Source organism: Crotalus tigris, unplaced genomic scaffold (genome assembly GCF_016545835.1).
Source record: "Crotalus tigris isolate CLP2741 ecotype Arizona unplaced genomic scaffold, ASM1654583v1 scf7180000018491.14276545383:2951260, whole genome shotgun sequence".
Classification (NCBI taxonomy): domain Eukaryota; kingdom Metazoa; phylum Chordata; class Lepidosauria; order Squamata; family Viperidae; genus Crotalus; species Crotalus tigris.
The window spans coordinates 2,924,797-2,946,928 of NW_024097037.1; the positions used below are offsets into that span (position 1 = coordinate 2,924,797).

At 37.4% G+C, this 22,132-nt stretch overlaps 1 protein-coding gene across 1 annotated transcript; it reads left to right on the forward strand.

Moving 5' to 3' along the window:
• Positions 1-1,662: 1,662 nt before the first annotated feature.
• CYTH4 (cytohesin 4) lies at positions 1,663-20,304 on the forward strand. Its single transcript, XM_039353137.1, has 6 exons — positions 1,663-1,836; positions 13,770-13,852; positions 14,610-14,674; positions 16,768-16,834; positions 19,975-20,093; positions 20,220-20,304. Exons 1-6 carry the CDS (start codon positions 1,824-1,826, stop codon positions 20,302-20,304), a joined length of 432 nt encoding a protein of 143 aa, XP_039209071.1. The 5' UTR covers positions 1,663-1,823.
• The last annotated feature ends 1,828 nt before the right edge of the window (positions 20,305-22,132 follow it).

Sequence of the window (22,132 nt, forward strand, 5' to 3'; positions counted from 1 at the left end):
TATACATTAAACAGAAAATGCAAAAAAAAAATTATGCATCAAAAGGTTTCCTATTTTCTTTCTACAAGTACATCTTTGTGCTATATAATAATTTCTTTTTTCCTTCCTTCCTTCCTTCCTTCCTTCCTTCCTTCCTTCCTTCCTTCCTTCCTTCCTTCCTTCCTTCCTTCCTTCCTTCCTTCCCAAGATGAAAGACAAAAAAACCTAGCATTGAAAACCTGTTGAAAGCCTGTTTGGCAAAACTCCTGAAAACCAAGGTGGAAGGAAATTTATGGATCTCTGGAATTTGAGGATTTGAGAGTGTGGTAGTGGCCCCAGAGAAGGCCTACCATCTTGTCCATATCCTCATCAATTCAGACAAAAGTGAGACACACAGGTCTTCTTGAGATGCACTCACTACATGCATAATTCAAAATAATGACTTATTATTACTATTACTGTTGTTGTTGTTGTTAATCCAATACATATTATTACATATTGTCCTCCTAATCATTGCCACAATATCCTAAGATGGAAAATTTAGGAACTTGGTTTCTTTGAATTGTAATCATTGCATTTCTTTTTTCTTTCCAGCTGGTGGTGCAGCTTCTCTGGATTATTCTAAGCAGAAGAAATGAAATAAAGGGTGGTGCTGCCTTTTGAGCATTTCCTATTTTACCCTTGTTGATTGAGGAAGATGTGAAAAAGAAGCAGAAGTATTCTTGATCTGCTGTCTCCTTTTAACTGGCCTTTAAACAACACTCCTGTAAGATGAAATGAAAAATGTGGAAGGGGTGCATTGAATCAGCTATAGGGAGCCGGATGCAAAATTGGAGCTTTTGTTCCCTTCACAGTTGTGCAAAGAAGAGGAAATGTCAGATACAGTATGCAATTAAACAGTACAGTCTTCTGTTTCTGTATCAACATTGGTCTGTTAAGGAAGCCAGATGTAGCATGCAGTTTCATACACACACTTATATTTGTCAACATGTCAGAACTGTCTGTCGCTCCTTTCTTATGGATTTGTGAAGCTGAAATTCTTTTCACTAGAGAGATGTACAAAGTATGCAAATGTCCAATGCATTTGACTTGCATTGAATGAGGAATAAAGGGATTATAAAACAACAGCCACACAGAGTTGTGGCTCCAAATATAAGCCAAAGTGGGGGAAGCAGAGATGAGATCAGTACAATTTTATCACAACTGAATTTTAATGAGCTACACGGGATTAAAAAAAGTATGCCCATGCTGAAGAAACAGAAATAAGTTATACATAAAAGCCCCAGATTCTTTTTAACTGACAAAAAGAACCAGCATTCATAAATACATCCTTTTATTTCTAGTTCTGACTTCCTGGAAGGAGCCCAAAATCTAAAACAGTTAGTTTTTAGTCTAATTAGCAATACAAAAAAGTCTCCTTAATTGTCACACTATTTGATGTTTTTCATATTTTGCTACCATTGTTTTCCTGAGCATGACAGATTTAACTATAGAATGGTTTACACTTACAAATGAGCATGTTGAACACAGTGGGAATCACTTCTAAGAGAGGAATATATTTCTGTGATTCAAGACTCCTCTTAACAAAGACATTCATTGCAATGTGAGCAACAGTGCTGTGGGTTTGTATTTTTTTTCCAGGAAAGAACCAAACTACTTGTGCACAGTTCTGAATTATGAGTAAATAGCTTCCTCTGTCTATCTTAACCCTCAAGGAGGAACCAGAAACAAAGGGTGGAGTCACTTAGTTTAGTTATTATTCTGTTCAAATCACCTTAAGCTTGAAGAAAGAAAGAGAAGAGAAATTGGAGGAACTGCTGCCTTGCCCTTGGGACATCTTCAGGATGGATAATTATGGTAAGTCTTCTCTTACCATAAAAGAGATAGGGAACTTCTGTGTTGCCTTTCTATGTGTAGGATTCCTGAGAGAACTGTCTCAGAGGAATTTCATCAGCTTAAACAAAGTGCCAAGAAGAAATGAGACAACTAGATAGAATATAAGTTTGTCCAACTTTCTTGTTGGATGTTGTTGTTTTGCTTCCTTAATTCCAGCCAAGGAAACAATTCCAGCTGCTATAAAGGGAAACAGTTCCAGCTGTTATATCATTTCATTATTTTTCATGTTTTATCATGGATATTTGTTTCACTTTATAACACATCATCACTATTTGAACTTAATGATTGATGGAAAGATAAATAAACCTTAGCAAAAGTGAAAAAGAACTAAAGGGCCAGGAAGACTTATCTGATACAATTCTTTATGTGTTTTCATTCATCTCCATTCTGGTGATACAGAAAGGAGGTTTTCAGCAGGTGTGGCTTAGATGTGTACTTTGACTTGGTCCTTAATGGAGTTTCCTTGTGACTTGCAGGTAAATGATAGATATAATATAATTATATCATGATATAATATCTTGATATGAAGTTATAAAGAGGCAGGCCAAGAACTTAGGAAAAGGCAAATTATTGGAGAAGAAATAATCAGTTCAAATTGTCAAGTCTTTTATTTCAACCACACTCTCATAAAGGTGCTATTCAGATATGGAGATGTATGCCAATTATTTAGATCAGAAAATATGAAATAGGCTCATCACAGTAACTTCTGATATATCTAAAATCTGACAGAGACACACACATCTTAGATATGCGCAGCTCCCAGTTACTATATGTAATCAGTTGCATTTTATTTTCAATCCTTTCCTTCTTTCCAAGAGCTCTTGGTTGTGTACATAATTTTCTTTTCCATGTTATCATAGCAATATTAAATGAAAGGCAATGATGGCTACTGTCCATTGTATCTGTAAGCTATGTCAAAACTATAACCAGCTCTCTGAAATGGCTAATTTGATCCATTTGGGGAAGCTTTTAAAACCAAACAAGTCTACATGCAAAGACCAGAGCTAGTGCTCCCCACCCGAAATAAACATTTAGAGAAAATGCTTGGGAAATGGAGAGTTATTTAATTGCTGGGTCATCCACAATCGTGATTCTCTTCCAATAGCTTTATTTCTTCTTTGGCTGAATGCAGGGCAGCTCTTAGGAACAGGAAGAATGGAAGGTTAGTATCCCTTCTAAGCAGTGGTGGGATTCAGGCAGTTTGTACCAGTTCGGCAGAACCGGTAGCTAATTTTTTGCTGCCCAGGCCCAGAATGGACTTCCACAAGTGGCATTCACACAGAGAACCAGTAGTTCATATATTTGAATCCCACCACTGCTTCTAAGCTATAAAACATTTGGTTCATCCATCTGAGAAAGGAAATTAAAAAACCTGACTATCCTTTTATATCCAGTAATACTGTCTGGTGAATGGGGAATATTGTTTTTATGGATGTAACTTTTCTACTATCTGTTCTTCATGACTCTTTGTGGTTGTCCATCATTGATATTCTGAAAAGACCCCAGAAAAGTTCCTTCATATTGACTTCCATAAAATATAGCTGAAGGGGGGAGCCAGGGTAGCTTCAGCCCATCTCTCCAGATGGCCAAAAAAATCAAGGTTACCCCCTCCTAGTAATTGTATTATTCCAGTAAACACAATTATCCTGCACTCCAACCATCAGGATTTTTCTGAAACTTTCTTCTCTTTTCTATATTGAAAGTATTTTTCCCTGATAAGAATGAATTAGAATAGTTTTTTAAATATATATATATATAATTTTTCAACAGTGCACTAAAGGATAATTGTTAAAGCTGAAGTATTTTAATCTCATCTTTTTGTGTTAATTTTTCATTAAAAAAATAATTCCTTGTAAAGGTTAGACTACTGGCAGGCATGAGGTTGATAGATTCCAACAAGGATTCCATTGGTTTAATAATAATAAAAATAAAATGCATTTCCCCTTCCTAAATTAGATTATTAAGATACAGAAAGCTTGGGAAAAAGAGGCTTTGGCCTGTGGTTCCAGTACTAAAAACAATATCATCAGCTGAAGACATGCCTGGAGAACTTTATCTCTTACAAAAGCAAATCCAAATGAAGTAGAGCTTCACTTCAGCAGTGCTCTAAGTGAAGCACCTTTCCAAAGTGACTTCATGAAGTGCCTTGATGTCCCACATCTCATGTTCACGAGAGCTTAGTGTCTCTAACAGAATCATCCATTTCATTTACGATCAGCTTCTTGCAGAAAAAAAAAAATCTTGCCTGAGAAATATATCCTTCTCTCCTGCTTGAATGTGACCAGGAACTTTGTTCAGTCAAGAGATTCTTCCCCATTCCAAATAGAGATTTATTAAAGATGGTAAAAGCTTTAAGCAAAGACAATGGAAGGCCTTATTTCCATGCTAAGATGTAATTTTGTAATATCTTTTAGACAAAAACAAGCAAGTCCCCAATATGTTTCCAGTATCCCTAGCCAGCAACACTATCTGGACATTATAAAGCAAAATAGAAGAAATTTAAGATGCAGTAATTTACAGGATTACATTTTCTTTTTTGTATGAATATAAAATTAAACAGTTCAGATTTAGACATAAATTCCAATAAAAAAGAGATTTATTTCAAAGTACAGTACATACTTTCTGAAAATTTCCAAACATATAAAACAGTCCATGCTCAGAAGCTACTTCTACCAGAATGAAGCAGCAGATCATGTGAGATTGACCTTGACTTGCTGCTTGGAGGAAGCAGAGTGTCTCACTTTTGTTATCACATCAAAGCAATGATGCATCTTGGTGAGGCAAAACAGCACATTAAGGTGGATTCACTGTGATCTTCACATATTTGTTCCTTAATTTCCTGCCTGTTCCCATAGTCGGTATAATATGTCTGGTTCCATTTCAGTACCACATACAATGTACTTGGAAACTTGGCCCATGCAGTGCCACATATATTCACATTTTATTCTGACAAGTCTCCCATTGAATTATTTGCAGCTGTTTTCATAGGGATGTTGTGTGTCTTTTTTCCTTGTAGTTTAAAAGTATTTCTATACAACTTATAGAAATCCCACTTTATATATATTGAGACCTGACATATATTTTAAACACAGCTTTCCAGAACATCTGTTGATTTTATGCACCATTTTGGAATATAATCTAGAGATTTTGTAAACCTCTCTATCTGGAGGAGATAGAAAATTGTATTTATTAGAGTCTTTTATGTCACGGTATGTAATGATATAAGAGAATAACCTTGAGAGACGAGAACTGCAGTCGGGAACAGTCTGGTAAAAGGCAGTTTAACTCATAGCACTAAAGTGGATATGGGAAACATCTCAGAAGGGACCCTTCTTAATTTCTTGGGCTGTAAAGGTGACAGGAGAGAGATGTACTCTCAAACTTGCAAAATTCTGTTAATATAACCAGTAGACCTGTAGGTAATGTAATCTTAACCTTAATAAAATAGAACTAGTTCTTCTAGATGTGCTTCTGGTCAGGACTGCTTCGCATGGCTGATACAATGATTTTGTGTTAATGCATTCTGATATTTCTTTCTCAAAGACAACTATGGTTTATATATATATATATATATATATATATATATATATATATATATATATATATATATATATCTTTCACTCTTTTGAATTCTATTGGAAAAGAAATCCCATCCTAGTTTATATTCATAACATTTCTCCAAGGGTCCTTTTTGCTCTCAGACTGGAAACAGGATATTTCAGCAAGGCTACATTTGTATTGACCAATCAACTGGTGCCTTATCAGAACAAACCCAATTCAGCTATATTCAAATTATTTATTTATTTCTAAAGTATATTAGCTGCCCATCTTGCCGCATGGTAACTCTTATCTCAGAGTTCATCTCAACCAGAACTAAGAATTCTAAATGTCCGTGGTAGCTCTGCTGGTTTCTGGCAAATATATTTCTTATCATCCACTATCTTACGCTTTTAAGTGAAAATGCTTTTGATTGAATTTATGCATAGACCACTAGGAGGCAGGTATTATGTGATTGGTTTCACCAAATTCTCCAATATAGCTAGCTAGATATTGTTTTGTGATGTAATGTAACATCTGTATCTCTGTGCTCTGAAAAATTGAGCTTTTCCTCCTGTTGTATATAGTGGCATAGGCAATTGCTGGTCAAGAGGTCCTGGAGAAAACCTGTTCTGTTTGTCTGGTGGACAAAAAAAATATACAGTCAACTCATTCTGAAAATACATCCTTTAAAGTGTGCTATAAATACATTACTCATAAATACTTAGCAAAGAATGTGCTGTGTGTGGCAAGTGGTTGCTTTTATATGGTGTAAAGCTTCTGCCTTTTTAATTTGTACATCTGGAATATATTGCTACCCTGCTCATAGTGCTACCATATGAACTATGGTGACTGTAATTCAATGAGAAACATCTCCCCCCTTTTTTTGCAACTATCATTAGTAACTCCCTGTCCCCAACTCTCAGTAATTGGTTCCACTGTTAAATTTCTCTTACTGTCACAAAGTGATTTTTCCCAACACACAGTTGCCTTCTTTTAAACTGAATTCATGGAAATATACTTCTGTTCATACAATCTAAAATTTTATTTCTCTTCTTTGCAGCCATATCACACTACTTACTGATATTCAGTTTGATATCAATTATTATTTCAAGATCTTTTTCACAAACACAATCACTAAGCACTACTTGTGGATTGAATTTCTATTTTCTAAGTAAAGAACAAATCCACGTGCAGTTGGTAATCTCAGCTTTCAAAAGCTCCTTGAACTATTCCAACCTTCACTGCATTTCTGGATGAAGGCAGGGTTGCTGCTGATTTGGTCTTCAGGGAAGGCAGAGGCCACCATCACAAATACTATTCTGAGGCCAGCCATGATCTCACCTCATGTGAAGTTAAAACCCATAACATTTCCACTCAAAACAAATACAAGTTGGTTCTAAATGGAGAAGGTAGCCCTGCTTGTATTTTAAAAACTAGACATTTAAGTCTTTAGAGGTCAAAAACAGAACATTAAATTGTATTTGGAGGCTTACTGGGAACCAGTACAGTGCCCACATTAATGGTCATCTGTAATAAATTTCACTGATCGCTGATACAAACACACACACACACACACACACACACACACACACACACACACCAGCAATCAGTGAAATTTATTACAGATGACCATTAATGTGGGCACTGCACTGGTTCCCAGTAAGCCTGGGCATCATCCTGGAGACAGCCCTATGTGTTAACATTCAATAAACCCCTTATAATAAAAGGACAACATGAAGATTCTTTTCCAAACGCAGAAATCAGCAATATTGAAGGAAATATACATTAAACAAATAAACATTAGCAGGAGGATGCAGAAAGAACTGTTTCTTCCTAGCTCCAAGTCACCTAGGGCTCTGCACAGCAACATCAATAGCTTGAGCTTGGCTCAGTAGTAAGAGACCATGCTCTTTCAGAGCTGGAGTTACAAGATTATTTAAATTACTCCTCTTTATTAAAGGAAGAGCAACTTTTCTGCTGTGGCACCAACCCTCTAGAACATTGCCCCCAAGAAATTAGATTTGCCCCTTCTTTTCTTGTAGGGCACTAAAAATCTGGCTTTGCCATTGAGCCTGGTATGTTGCTACCAGGAGTGAGTCCATGATATGGCCGGTATGAGTGGTTGCGAGTCATCCTAGCCTTATTTCTATGTTATTTTTGTTGTTTAAACACTGGATAGTTTTATTGTATATTTTGATTCTTTTCTAAAAGGACAATCACTTAAAACTGAGCCGGCAGTGTGCTCCATCTGCCAAAAAAGCCAACACAGTCCTAGACAGCATTAACAGAGGGATAGGATCAAGATCACGTGAAGTGTTAATACCACTTTATAATACCTTAGTAAGATCACACTTGGAATATTGCATCCAGTTTTGGTTGCCACAATATAAAAAAGATGTTGAGACTCTAGAAAGACTGCAGAAAAGACCAACAAAGATGATTAGGGAAATGGAGGCTAAAACATACAAAGAAGGTTGCTGGAATTGGATATATTTAGTTTAAGAACAGAAGGACTAGGAGTTGACATGAAAGCAGTGTTCCAATATCTAAGAAGCTGCCAGAAAGAAGAGGGGGATCAATCTATTTTCCAAAGCACCCTAAGGCAGAACAAGGAGCAATGGACGGAAACTAATCAAGGAGAGACCCAACCTAGAACTAAGGATAAATTTCCTGATAGTTAGAACAATGAATCAGTGGAGTGACTTGCCTCCAGAAATTATAGGTGCTCATACACTGAAGGTTTTAAAGAAAAGACTGGACAACCATTTGTCTGAAATGGTGTAGGGTTTCCTGCTTGAGCTGGGGTTTGGACTGGAAGACCTCCAAGGTCCCTCCCAATTTTATTATTCTGTTATTTTAATTGTGCACCACCCAAAGTTATGTATATGAAACAGGCAGCCTGCCCATTTACTAAATAAATATATAGTGTTATTGTTAAGATAGAGAGATTTTAAATGAGGCAATGACATTTCCAAATCTTTCTCTGTAACATTTATTCTCCCTGGGATTGGAGAATTGTGTGTGGCTGGTTTTAAATCTGTAATGTAGTGCTTAGTTCCCAATGTGGCCAGATGAAAAGAGGACAAGTATTTCAAGTGTCTTCAATAATTATACTATTGACAATATACTCTAGACCAGGGGTGTCAAACTGCCAGCCCACGGGCCGGACGCGTCATCCAGAAGCCATGCCCACCCCACTGCCGGCAATGGCAAAACTATCCCGATACATTGCATGACGTCACGTGATGTCATGAATTTGATATGTCTGCTCTAGACAATAGTTATATATTGAAAAGGAAAAGTTAGCAGCTCTAGCTATATATAAAATTATCTTCTCAGTTGTTAAAAGAACTCTGTTCCTTTTTTGCATCTTGTTCTGCATTTTAGTTTCACTAAAATTTGTATCCACAGAACTTGTGTTTCTCCTGAAAAAGAAGCTCAGACATGTCCAAAAGACTTACTTTACATGTATGGGATTCCAGCCTCAGTTTCACTTTCAGAATAAAGTTTTTTGAGGGGAATTTGCAAGTGGAAAGAATGGTTAAATTCTCTATCCATTGGACTAAACACTCTATGGTTAGAAAGCATGTACTGGAGGAAATGTTTTGCCAATTTTGCTGGCTTTTGTTGTTGTCAGTTGCAAAGTCATGTCTGACCCATCGCGACCCCATGGACAATGTTCCTCCAGGCCTTCCTGTCCTCTACCATCTTCTGGAGTCCATTTAAGCTCACGCCTACTGCTTCAGTGACTTCATCCAGCCATCTCATTCTCTGTCGTCCCCTTCTTCTATTGCCCTCAATCTTTCCCAGCATTAGGCCCTTCTCCAGTGAGTCCTTCCTTCTCATTAGGTGGCCAAAGTACTTGAGTTTCAACTTCAGGATCTGGCCTTCTAAAGAGCAGTCATGCTAACTCTATTCATCGTCAGCCTTTCTACTTTGGGGGATTTTTGCAAGCACTCTGGTTTGGTCTTCCCAGATTAAAGGTTCACCTAGGAAACCTTGCAACTGCACCTTCAATGAACATTTTTCTGTGATTCTGGTTACTTCTGCATAGAATATTGATCAGAGGAAATGTATGAAAACAACAACTGCTTATAGAGGAAGCTGAAAATACACATATAGGTGCATTCTAGATCTGGGGCACTTTTAACAAAATATATAGGAAACTTTGGAAAAGTATTCTGGCCTAGCCTAAATGGCATTTCTACATGGGTTAAGGGAAAGAATCTCAGACTTCCAGTGGAAGAAATGACAGACTGCAGACAAAAAGAAATTCAATGACTGCAATAAAGAATAAAGAGCCAGTGAGTAGACTGGTTCTTCAGAATCTCTCTGGACAAGGAGAAGATGGGAGATTGCTCACATGCACTCAGAACAGTCACTCCTGATGAGGAGACCACAAGGCAGCAGTTTCTGCTGGGTTTTAAGCACTGAGGCATGAATAACCATCTTATTTGCAACCATGGTTGACGCCTTTTAAAGGTCATTAAGTTTGCAAACTTCTTTTTCTAATCATGTTTGGTAATTGCTGGCTTTCTGACCTTGCTCAGAAACATCTTGGCAAAAATTAACAATATTTGCTACATTTTTTTAATCTTCAAGGAATTTACAATAATCTCAGTGGTGCCCTTCTGAATATTATCCTTCTAAATCTAAGAGGAGTTATGATGATGGATAGTAATTGGTCCCAGCAATCCAGTGAACTAGGTGGGTGGCAGGATTTTCATACAGGTCTTCTAGTTTCTTACCTGGTGCTGAAACAACTTTGTGCCACTGGCACTAATAGTTTACATCATGTATCTGAGTAAAAACATCCAATATAGTGAAAATGCCCCATGTGTCCAAGTCTTAAGTCAGCTTTGCACAATTTCTGTACAGCAATAGCAATAGTACTTAGACTTATTTACTGCTCCATAGTGTTTTACAACACTCTCTGAGTAATTCATTAAATGTCAGTATATTGCCCCCAGCAATCTGGGTTCTCATTTTAGTGACCTCGGAAGGAAGGCTGAGTCAATCTTGAACTCCTGTCATGATCAAACTCCTGGTTGTGGGCAGAGTTAGCGTGCAATACTGCATTCGAATCAGTGTGCCACACGGCTCCTGTATCTTTTATCTTGCTGTATCTTTTCTAGACTCCATTGCTCATCTTAGCTGTGGCTGAAATATTACATCTTTGCATTACCAGATGAGTGCCCTAATATGGTTAGTATTGTACTATCAGGAAGTGACATAGTAAGTTGAGGTAATCATTAGGCAGTGAATTATCTCTGAATTCCAATGAAAAATATGAGAATATGAATGTTTCCTGCTGTAGAACAGAGACTGTGCAATCTGTGAGTGCATTTTGAAAAAAAATTGTTCAGAAACTATGCTGTATATGTATTCAATGGAAAACACAAACTTGGAGGTTTTTTTTAAATATTTCATGTATCAATATCCTCTCCCAGTGACAAATTTTCATTCAAAAAAGCCATCCTTCTTCTATGTCGATATCACCATATCTGTCAGGCTTCACATCAGTGTTCAGCAAATAATTACACATCAGCCTTCCTCTTTTTTCCTTTTAAAAATGTAGCCAAGAAAAAAAGGGCATGTTGAATGAGATTCTTGTTCCTCTCCCATCTTTTTTCTACCCAAATTTCACCTTGGGTCTAGGTGGTGGCTTCCCTTTTTCTGACCATATTTAGCAATAATCTGCATGTGAAATACAAAGTAGAGAAAGAGTTTCCAGGACCAATGGATTAAACTTCCTTTTTCTATCCTAACAGAAATAAGACAAAAATAAAATTATGATGTGCTATTAAATTACTGAGTGTACTTGCAAAAAATATTTGTTCTAATGTAGCATAGACCAATCAAATAAACCAATGTGAGTGTGGTTTAAAATGTCCTAATAATTAAAATAACTACTGTGAGTTAAATCTGCAGAACTCCTATTGGAAATGAACCATCTCATTTTCTTTAATGGAAGAACTAATCCTGACCCCTGCTAAACATTAATTTCTCTAAACTAACTAAAGTCCATTCTGAATATCAGTATTTAGCTAAAGCAAAGCACAGCCTTCACAGAGAGACCTGACATTTACATTTGTGTGATAAGTTTCTGTGATACCTTTATTCTACATTAAAGTGAATGCCTCATAAATGGTACAATTTATACATCAAATAAATACGTTTATTTGCAGTTACAATCGCTGTTTATCATTAACAGACAAATATTTACTAAGCATTCATGATTTAACTGTAGTATTCACCATCACCCTGCTGGCTTGCTACTTCTGCTTCTTTAGTAAACCATTTTGTGGCTTTTATCTCTGACATCAGCCACCCCATTTCCTGAGAACTAAACAGAAACTGTGCACAGCCTAGAGTAAGATTTATGGACAGCTTCTGATAAAGCCTACATTTCTTTCAAAATCTTCTACTATCTTAATCTCCCTTCAAGTGAGGAGGAAGATATATGTAGATAAGGATATTACAACAGGTATCCTTGTATAAATTTTAGGTTTTGAGCTCTCATTGTAATTGTTTATGCATACCGTCTCAACAAAATAGTTACCAAATTTGGACCACTTTCAGGATATACATGAAAATGACTCTAAGGAATTATTCATTCAGTTCTCCATGCTGTGAGTTTTCTGGGACTCAAGCACTTTACACAGAGGATTGGTTTTCTTTGAAAGAAATCATGGTAGATTAAAGCCATTTACTGGAGCAAAGATGGGTAGATACCAGTTCAAAGCAACTCATCCAACCCTCACCATTTTGTAGACTGTTTCCACTAAAGCCAAAGCCTGCTTGCTTTTATGCAAATCTCTGCATAATCACACCCGGCAGGAAGAGAAACTGATCCTCTACTCCAATCTTTCTTCCTCAACAAAAGTGCAGCTACAGGCAGTCATTCTCATAACCCAATACCAGCTGTATTGCTGTAATTTCCATTTGGTTATCTATTTGTTCTCTTTCCATTTTCCTACCATTCAAAAAGGCTGTATTGAGTTAAAAGGGTCCATAAGATTATTCTGCTCAATCTCACATTTTGACTGATTGACTGATTATGTGCCATCAAATTTTTGACTCTTAGTAACCACACAGATTTTCTTCATGACAATTTGCCCCAATTAGGTCTTTCAGACCTTCCAAGGGTGTACCCATTGCCATTGTAACAAATCCTATCCATTATGCAGCTGATCATCCTCTTCTCCATTCTTCCACCTTTCCCAGCATCGTAGACTTCTCTAGGGAGCTAGATGTTTGCATGATGTGTCCAAAGTAAGATAATTTCATCCTGATACTATGTGTCTTGAGTGAGAACTCTGGGTCAATTTGTTCAATGATCCATTTTTTTTCACTGTCCATAGCATTCATAGGGATTTTTTTCCAATACCAGAAATTCAAAAATGCCAATATGCTTTTTATCTTGCTTCTTCAAACTCCAACTTTAACTTCCACACAATGTCACAGGGAATACTTTTGCCTGCACTAGTCTGATTTTTAACCATTCATTTTACTACTATATTATGACAGCAATTAAAGTTTTTAATTCAAGTGGATTTGAAACAGTTTTATGGAAACAGATCTGTCATTCCCACAATATTAATTTTTAAAAATTAAGTGGATAGGGACATAGAATTGAGTAAAATAAATTGAGTGACATACTAGCATTTCAAAACCTTGGATTCAAATCCCTATTAGTCATGAACTTCATTCTCCAGAAGAAGACATCTATTCAGAGAAGATAGCTCCGCAGGCATCATGGTATGTTCTAAAAATGGTAATAATAGGAAAGAAGAATCAGTTCAGCTTGCCTTGCATTTAACCCAGAAAAGAAATCTGGAACTCCTTTTAAATTCTCAGGAATAGCAGCATCTGCATGGATTTGCATCACAGCTCCTGCTTTCAATAATGAAAAACACACAAACAGACTTTTCAATAACATCCATATGGTGTCATTTATCTGAGAAATAGCTGAAACAGAAGCATAACCAGAAAAACTCTCATTATAAAAGTTTCTAGTTAATGCAAATTCAGTTTCCAGGATTAACATCATCAGTCTACTTCAGGCCTTTTCCTGTTACTTTTTTCCCCCAAACTTATCTTCTGACTACCCAATTGAACTTCAACACTCATGGGTTTTGTTCTGGAGTAATCAAACAATTTTGTCCCCTGGAATATGAAAATTCCATGACAGTCTAGATCTGCCTGTTTTTCAATGAAGGTGAATGAAAGAATCTACATATAAGTGGGATTTTTTTAAAGCATATTTTTGCCCTTTTTTTTACCCTTTGGGATCTTATTTTTATTACTGCAGTGAGCTTTATGGTGGGAGTAAAAAAGCTGCTCTCTTTCAGATACATCTGACTTGAATGAAGCTGAGGACACTGAGCTAAAGATAATGAAGAAGCACCAGAAAGACTTTCTGGAAGACATTCAGGTAGGAATCATTCTAATTCCCCAACTAGATGGGGTAGACCAGGATCCTCAATCTTGACAACTTTAAGATTTGTGGACTTTAACTCCCAGAATTCCTCAGCCAGCTTTGCTGGCTGAGGAATTCTGGGAGTTGAAGTCCACAAGTCTTAAAGTTGCCAAGGTTGAGGACCCCTTGGGTAGATACAACTTGCACAATTCCATTCCATATGCCTATTGACTGTGGAGTGGAAATTGTAAGAGGTCTGCTCAAGAACATTTGGATTATCCCAGTTGGGGATGGCTGAGAGAAAGCAAATCAATAATGCAGCTAGCTAATTTTTGACCTGGGATTTAATAGGGTTATACATAGTAGAAAAGGTCTTATAAAGTCAAGTGTATTGCCCTGAGTAAGCACTATTTTCCTGTGAGATAGAACAATATATTTGGATAAAGGTTATGCTTCTGAAACAAGACTTCTGTCATTATTACTAGAAGTTTGATGCATGACCATCTCAACTTGGCCTCTGACTTATTGATCTAGAGAATCTCATCTTTCCACATATATTTTTCATCTGTATCATGGACATATATTCTAAGGATAAATAAATGTGTGTATTGCATCTAAATGAAATGACTGAAAAATATATCCATCTGTTTATTTGGCATGTAATCATTGTTTGTTTGTTTTTTCACTACCTATACAGAATATGTGGAAAACATTCAGTGTGGTCACTGTTTTTCTGGCTGTATTGATTCTCATTGGTTTTTCTTGCTTCCAGAAAATAAATCAAGAGATTGCTGAAATATTACTGGAGATTGATCATTTCCAGCAAGCACAATCATGGTGAGGTGCCCGCCACATACATACATATAGTAAATATATATATACAAATGCTCTTTGTATATAAAAAGGTTTTTTTCATGCAGCTAATGTTAGTTAAATAAGTGGAGAATTGAGTTTAACCAATGATCCACAGTGCTGACTGGGGAATCTGGGATTTGAAATCCATATAATTCAGGGGTGTCAAACTTGCAAAGTCATGTAACATGTCGCGACGTATCACAACTTTTTTTCCATTGCTGACAATGGGGTAGGGGTGTAGTTTGGCATGATGCATCCAGCCCGCAGGCCAGCAGTTTGACACCTCTGATATAATTTAAAAGTTGCCGAAGTTTGAAAAACATTGAATTAGCTACTTTAAAGCAACATACGTTAAGGGAAAAACAGCAGCAGTGAGACTTAAAAGCACTCAGAGTTATACAGCTTGCTTTGCATCCTAACTTCTGTTTGATTAATCTGTTAGCCTGAAATAAGAACTGCCATTCTGTCATTTAACTCTGCCTGCAATTTGTAACAGCAGTTCTTGGATTTTTATTTTTTACTTTTTTAAAAAAAAAGCTAGTTACAGGCAGCCTGTGTCAGGTATTCAGGACCTGGGAGAGCTCCACGGGAGATCAGAAACTGATCCAATAAAACAGCTGGATTTTATATGCACAAGGAACACAAGCAATCTAAGTGGGTTTTTTTTAAAGCCAGACTAATCAAAACTGCAAACTGTTTCTTCTTTAAATTCTAAATTTAAATTGCCATTTTGGTTTGCCTATTTGATTGGGACAGGTATATCTTTATAAGCAATTATAGGTCATCAATTTGACAAGTCAATCATACAGAGTTTCCCAGTTTTCTTGAAAACATCACTAAGCCAAAATTTAGAGTTAAAATTGCCAAAACATCTTAGGGAGATATTTATGCAAGCAGGATTCGAACAGCTTGATACAATGGTCAAATATAGGAGGTTCCATTCTATACCATTTGATAGACGTATATGCATTTGCGGAGCAATAAAGGTAGAAGACTTGGCTCACATACTATTTAATTGTTGTTTGTATAAGAGGGTGAGAGACAGGTATCTTGGTTCATATATTAAATGAATGATCCACGGGGAACCCCATATTAAAACAACATATCTTATGTGTGGCCAGAATCTGAAAACAGCACTTAGTACAGCACAGTACTTGAGTGAAATGGTTCGGATAAAATTGGCTACGTGGGACTGATTGGGGTAGATTGTAGAGGTAACACTGAAATATAATTTTATCTTATTTTACTTGTCTATATATTAAATTATTGTATTTTACTCCAATTGTTTTTATTAATATTATATGTTTGGAACTCTGTATCTTGATCTGGCCTATGGGCTAATCAATAAACTAAACTATTAACTAAGCTAAACAAGTGCTCAAAGAGATCTTCTAAACAATAAAATAGAAATTTTGTAATAGAAACTTTGATTTGAAACATAAGATTACCGAGAACAAGAGTATTGGATGTCTTATGTATACCATACTATAGCAGTAATATATAGTAGAATAGAAATATTTATTTATATGCCACCTTTATTATTTTTTATAAATAACTCTAGGTGGCAAATGTATCCAACAGACCATCTTCCACTATTTTTCTCACAAACAACAATCCTGTGAGGTGAGATGGGCTGAGAGAGAGAGAGTAACTGTCCAAGTAACTGTCCAGCTGGTTTTCATGGCTAAGGCGGGACTAGAACTCGCAGTCCCTGGCTTCCTAGCCTGGTGCCTTAAGCACTAGACCAAACTTAGTTTGCTTTTATTGCTTGTAATATTGCTTATAATTAATGGGCACAGAGCAACACCAGGGGAGATCTATTCTGCTTCATACTGTTCCTTTTATTTCATAAATTAGTAATGTTTAATTTGTACCTATATTTTGTCTGACATAAAACAAGTAAGCGACTGAGATTTAATGTGCCTAAAAATAAGTAAACCAGTTGTATAAACTGAACTTGAATGCATCCAATGGGGGAAGTTTGGTGTACATTTCTGGGACTTAGCAAACAGCTAGAAAAGACAAAAGGTGGCTTTCCTTTGTTTTTCCCTCTGATCCTATTTTCATATTTGCAGCAAACGTATTCAGAGGGATAAGAACTTGAGCATTGGACGGAAGAAATTTAATATGGATCCTGATAAGGTAGAAACAAGTCTGTATTGAGATTTAATTTAAGATTTAAAGCTTTCATGTTTCAAAAAGCTAATTTCTGGAAGGAAGGAAGGAAGGAAGGAAGGAAGGAAGGAAGGGAGGGAGGGAGGGAGGGAGGGAGGGAGGGAGGGAGGGAGGAAGGAAGGAAGGAAGGAAGGAAGGAAGGAAGGAAGGAAGGAAGGAAGGAAGGAAGGAAAGAAGGAATTACTCTTGTACCTACCATGTCTCAAAGCCAATCCATATCTTAGGAGCCAGCCCAAATAGCAGCTGAAACAGAGGTGGTGGTACTTGGGCTGGGTGGCATAACCCACACCCAGTTATCTATTGTTTACCCTGGTTTTGAATATTATGGCTTTAATGGTCTTTGAGAAAAGCACTAAAGCTTTTATTTGTTTTGAATTGGATTTAGTGTATTAAACCCATGTCAAAAAGATCCCCATTATCAGATAATAGTTGGCTCCTGTTGAACTCAGATATGCAAAATATTTGCTCAAAGTCAGAGTGAATTTTGACTAAAGATTACTAAATATGCCAGACCAGCCATTGGTAAAAATTCAACTCTCCCTAATCCCTATGCCCCAATAAGGAGTGTAATTGATAGCTATTTTCAGTCAGATAATGATGAGAGGAGGGAAAACAAAGTTGAGGAAATTATCCAAAGCCCTTTCTGAACATGCCCCATGGATAATAAATAAGGAGGACATCACTTGGCAGCATTGTGCCAATAGAAGAATAGGGAATTGATGGATCCAGCAACTTTAATGCCAATAAAGTTTTTCACTGGCTCAAAGATTGGCTGATAGCACTTTAACACAGCCATGGAGAAAGGCTCTTAGTTGCTTTTATAAAAAAAATAAACCACACACACAGACAGACATTATTAGCTAAGCCAAATTTTTATATACTACATGAAAAAGAGAATGGAAGAAATTAGAAAACTTGAATGAAAGTTTTCAAAGCCAAGTAATGAGACCACTATGAAATTATAAGAAATGAAATAACTCATATGATGAAAGACAGGTCCAGCTCTGAGAAATCTAAATCCTCTTTCTAATGAATAACCAGAAAGCACCCTCTTTCTAATGAAAAATGCTATGAATACACAAAATATTCTGCTCCTTTCCGACATCCGCTTCCTTATGAATAAAGAGTGCATTGGTATTTCTCCAATCGTCTTTCTCTTCTTTGGAATTGATAGCATATACTTTAAAAGGAAAAATCACAATTACTAATTAGCAGTTGTGTTAACTACAGCTAATTTCATTCTGAACCTCTTATACATCCCCATGTTTTGGTTTCACCATATTTCTTTCTATTTGTCACAACCAGGTACTTGCCTACATAAAGATGGAACTGAAATTGTCTTTATCCTTATCTTTCTTTTCTAGATGTAATTATTTCTGTGCTTTCCACTAACTGTAACCCATTGTGAATTGCACTTAGTGCTACACTATATCTTTCTGATACTCTCAATGTAATTACTTCCTTTTACTAACAACACTACAGTCAAAAGTGACCACTCAATCATTAAATGGTAGTTAGAACCTTAATAGAAAAGCAGCTACCTACATTACTACAATGGGGTAAAGGTGTGTTGAATATGAACAAGGACTTTAAGAAAAAAACACAGAGGACAATTTGATAGGATGATTGATTTCCATTGTGTTTTAAGCTCACTTTATTAGTTGCATTATTATTTCTGATCAATTTGTACGTTATTAAAGAACATACACATGCAAAACTAGTTCAACTAGAGAATATATCCAGTCCTATTTAAAATCCATCTCCTTCAAATAAGAATATGTGTGTAAACACTAAACCGTCAACACTGAGAACCATTTCCCACTTACCTTCACATTGAGGAGTGCTATTGTAAACACAGCTGCAAGTTAAACACATTGAAAAATAAAATAAGGACCTGGTGGAACAAAATATCTTCACTTAATTGATGCAATTAATTAAGGAAGTTACATATGCGTGAAGGAGAACCCTATGGTTATGATGTCACCAGAGAGAAATCTCTTGTTAAAAAATCAGTTCTGATTTCCTACAATAACAGGGCCTAAAGCAGAGCTCCAGAATCCAGTTATATTTTGCTTACTAGGAACATATGGCCCAACTGTTGTAGCGGAATTTTGAGAAAAAAAAATGTTGGAAATCTTAAAATACATAGAGCAGAAGAAATTATTAACCAGTTATACAACCTATTACCTCTTTCTTTAGGCAACTGAATATTCCTGAGGCTTGCAATAAGGGATAATTCATGGTTTAAAAGAGATTCGGGTCATAGAACAAAGAACATAGAACAGTGATGGTGAACCTTTTAGAGACTGAGTGCCCAAACTGCAACCCAAAACCCACTTATGCATCATCGAGTGCCGGGTGGGTGTGGCCCATTGGCTGGGTGTGGCCAATTGGGTGGGCATGGCCAATTGGTGGGCGTGGCTGCGGTGGTAATGGCAGACTGGGTGGGACTAAAAAGTTCAATCAATCAATTCCAACTTCGCAAAATCTTTTTTTTTTTCCGTGAGAAGTTGAAATTGACTGATTGAACCTTTTTTTTTGCACACGGCAGTAGAGGCCTAAAGCAAAAGGGTTTTATAAAACCCAGCTGAAGGCAATGGCACGCGTGTCCACAGAGAGGGGGCTGAGTGCCATCTCTGGCACCCGTGCCATAGGTTCACCACCACTGACATAGAATAACAGGGTTGGAAAGGACCTTGGAGGTCTTCTAGTCCAACCTCCTGCTTGATTAGGAGACCTCCCATTGGTCCAGACAAATGGTTGTCCAATCTCTTCTTGAAAACCTCAAGTGATGGAACATCTACAACTTCTAATCACTCTTCTCTGTGACAGCCCCTCAGTACTGGAAGACAGCTATCATGTCACTCATAATATTTTTCTTTGATAGGCACTTATCTTTGCTACTCTTCTCTGCACTCTTTCTAGGGCCTCAGCATTTTTTTGTATTATGGTGACCAGAACTGGAACTAGTTAAGCTAAGTTGATCACATATAACAATAACCATCACTCATTTTTATAGCCCCTTATTTTACATATTCTTGTTTGTTTCTTGGAAACAACAGTCCATTCACAGTTAACTCATAGGGATCCTCTATTTTCCTCAACAGGGTATTCAATATCTGGTTGAGCACAAGGTACTCTCCTTGGATGCACAAGAAGTTGCCAAATTTCTTTACCAGGGAGAAGGACTCAATAAAACAGCCATAGGAGATTACCTGGGGCAAAGGTAAGTCCATTGTCAGTGAATAAACACACTTATGTTTCACTTCTAGCCTTCAGGCCACAGGGGAAAATATGTTTGGGGGAGGAAAAAAAATCCACGTCTCTCACCTTAATTTTCTTCTCCTTCCAGGGATCCACTGAATCTCCAGATACTGCAGGCTTTTGTAGAATGCCACCAGTTTGCCAATCTCAATCTTGTGCAAGCACTACGGTGAGTTTCAAAACATGCAAAGTAACTCAAATGTTGAGACTAGGTATTAAGTGCTAAACTAATCAAGGAGAGAAGCAAGGAGAAATGTTGTAACAGTGAGAACAATTAACCAGTGGAACAGTTTACTTTCAGAGGTTGTGGGTGCTCCATCACTGAAGGCTTTTAAGAAGAGTCTGGACAACCACTTGTTTAGAATAGAATAGGATCTCTTGCTTGAGTAAAGGGTTGGACTAGAAGACCTCCAAGGTCCCTTCTATTATTCTATGGCTCTCTTTTGATCTTCATGCCCATTTTTCTTCTCTAGAAGGGAACCAACTGAGATGCTGTGAATGTGAAGCAAATGGGTAAATTCTCTCAGGCACTTAAGCAGTTTCTGTTCCACTTCTATGTACATAATATTATATCTAGATAAATTCCAGCCTTGTTGTGCAAAACCAGTAAAGATTGGAGACTCTGCCACTGTGAAAAATGACTCTAAATTTGTGGCATGGAAGAGAAATCCATCCAATAGTAGAGCAGTTGGCACACAAGATGGTCACTGAGCTTGTACCATAACTTGAACCATAATGTAATCAAATGGCTCAAATTCACAAAATAAGAAACTAAGCCCCCAAAACTAACCCAGTTTTTAGTATACTGTGGAAACGTAGCATCTAGGCTCATAACTGAACTAGTTATGCAGCTTGGATGAACACAGCTGCTTTGTATGAAGTAAATCTTAGGTCACATGTGTGAAGCCACAATTATAACCTGGACTTCAGTTTATTGCAAAAAGAAAAGATTGTTGTCAGAATCCAATTATATTTCATCTTTAAATTATCAAATATAGAAACTCCCAATTCTGCCTTCTCTGGATTCTGCCATAAGAGGGAGAGAAGGGGGAGAGCAAAGGGGCTTTATGGCCCTCACTTCCTTCTTTACACTTCAAAGAGCTGAATGTGTGTTTATTGTAACCTCTAAGCGTTAACATATCAAAGAAGGGTAATTGCCTTTCATGTAGTATCTGAAGTCTCCATCCAGACGGAAGAAAGAAGAAAGGAGGTGGAATTGTGATACTTGAAACTATCACTGGAAGGGGGGTTGATTGGGTGGGACTACTGGGGAACCCCTTAAAACCTTGAATGGGAGAGCTTGAACCCCAAGTCCTGTCTAGCATGCCTGCAACCATTTTCTCTTAATAAAGGATTCCTGTTGGAAGAATTATTCCAAGAGTTCTGTCTTCTTAAGATGCAAAGTGGGGTGGGTCCTTACATTAGACAGGACTTGCAAAATTAATCCACCTGGAAGGAAGACCCTTGCCGGGGGATTTTGCAAAAATTTACCATGTCAGACAATGGAGCAAGAGAGGGGGAAAACTCCCTGGAAAGAGAGCCGCTGACCCAGTTGGAACCTTGCCAGATGTTGGGATCCGAGAGGCCAGATTCCTCAGGAGAAGAAGTGGTGGAGACACAGGACCACAAGCCTCGCTGGTCGATGGGCGTTGGAAAGAAAAGTGAGTGGGGAAAGGAATCAAGAAAGGTGACCCTGAGAAGGGGGACCAAGCAACCAGAATGGAAGCAGGAGATGGAGAAATCCCTGCACGCAAGTGAAAAGGGAGGAAGCTGGGCACCGTACTCAGACTGGATCCTAGAGAAAGCTATTGACCTGATGAAGAGAACTCTCAGCTCCCTAAGAGAGGAGAATACTGAACCCTACGGCCGCCCCAGTTCCTGGAGCCGCAAAGGGAGAGACACCGAGGGGGACATGGAACCTGCAACCCCAGGGACATCTACTGATCCAGGAGCTCCCACCCCCTACCGGACCACAGATGGCAATCTGGACGGAAGGCACTA

Bases quoted from the DNA above. Each gene is read 5' to 3' on its own strand.
- CYTH4 (XM_039353137.1), top strand. The intron at 16,835-19,974 runs GTAGAAACAAGT...TTTCCTCAACAG, and splicing joins TTAATATGGATCCTGATAAG to GGTATTCAATATCTGGTTGA. The intron at 20,094-20,219 runs GTAAGTCCATTG...TTCTCCTTCCAG, and splicing joins GGAGATTACCTGGGGCAAAG to GGATCCACTGAATCTCCAGA.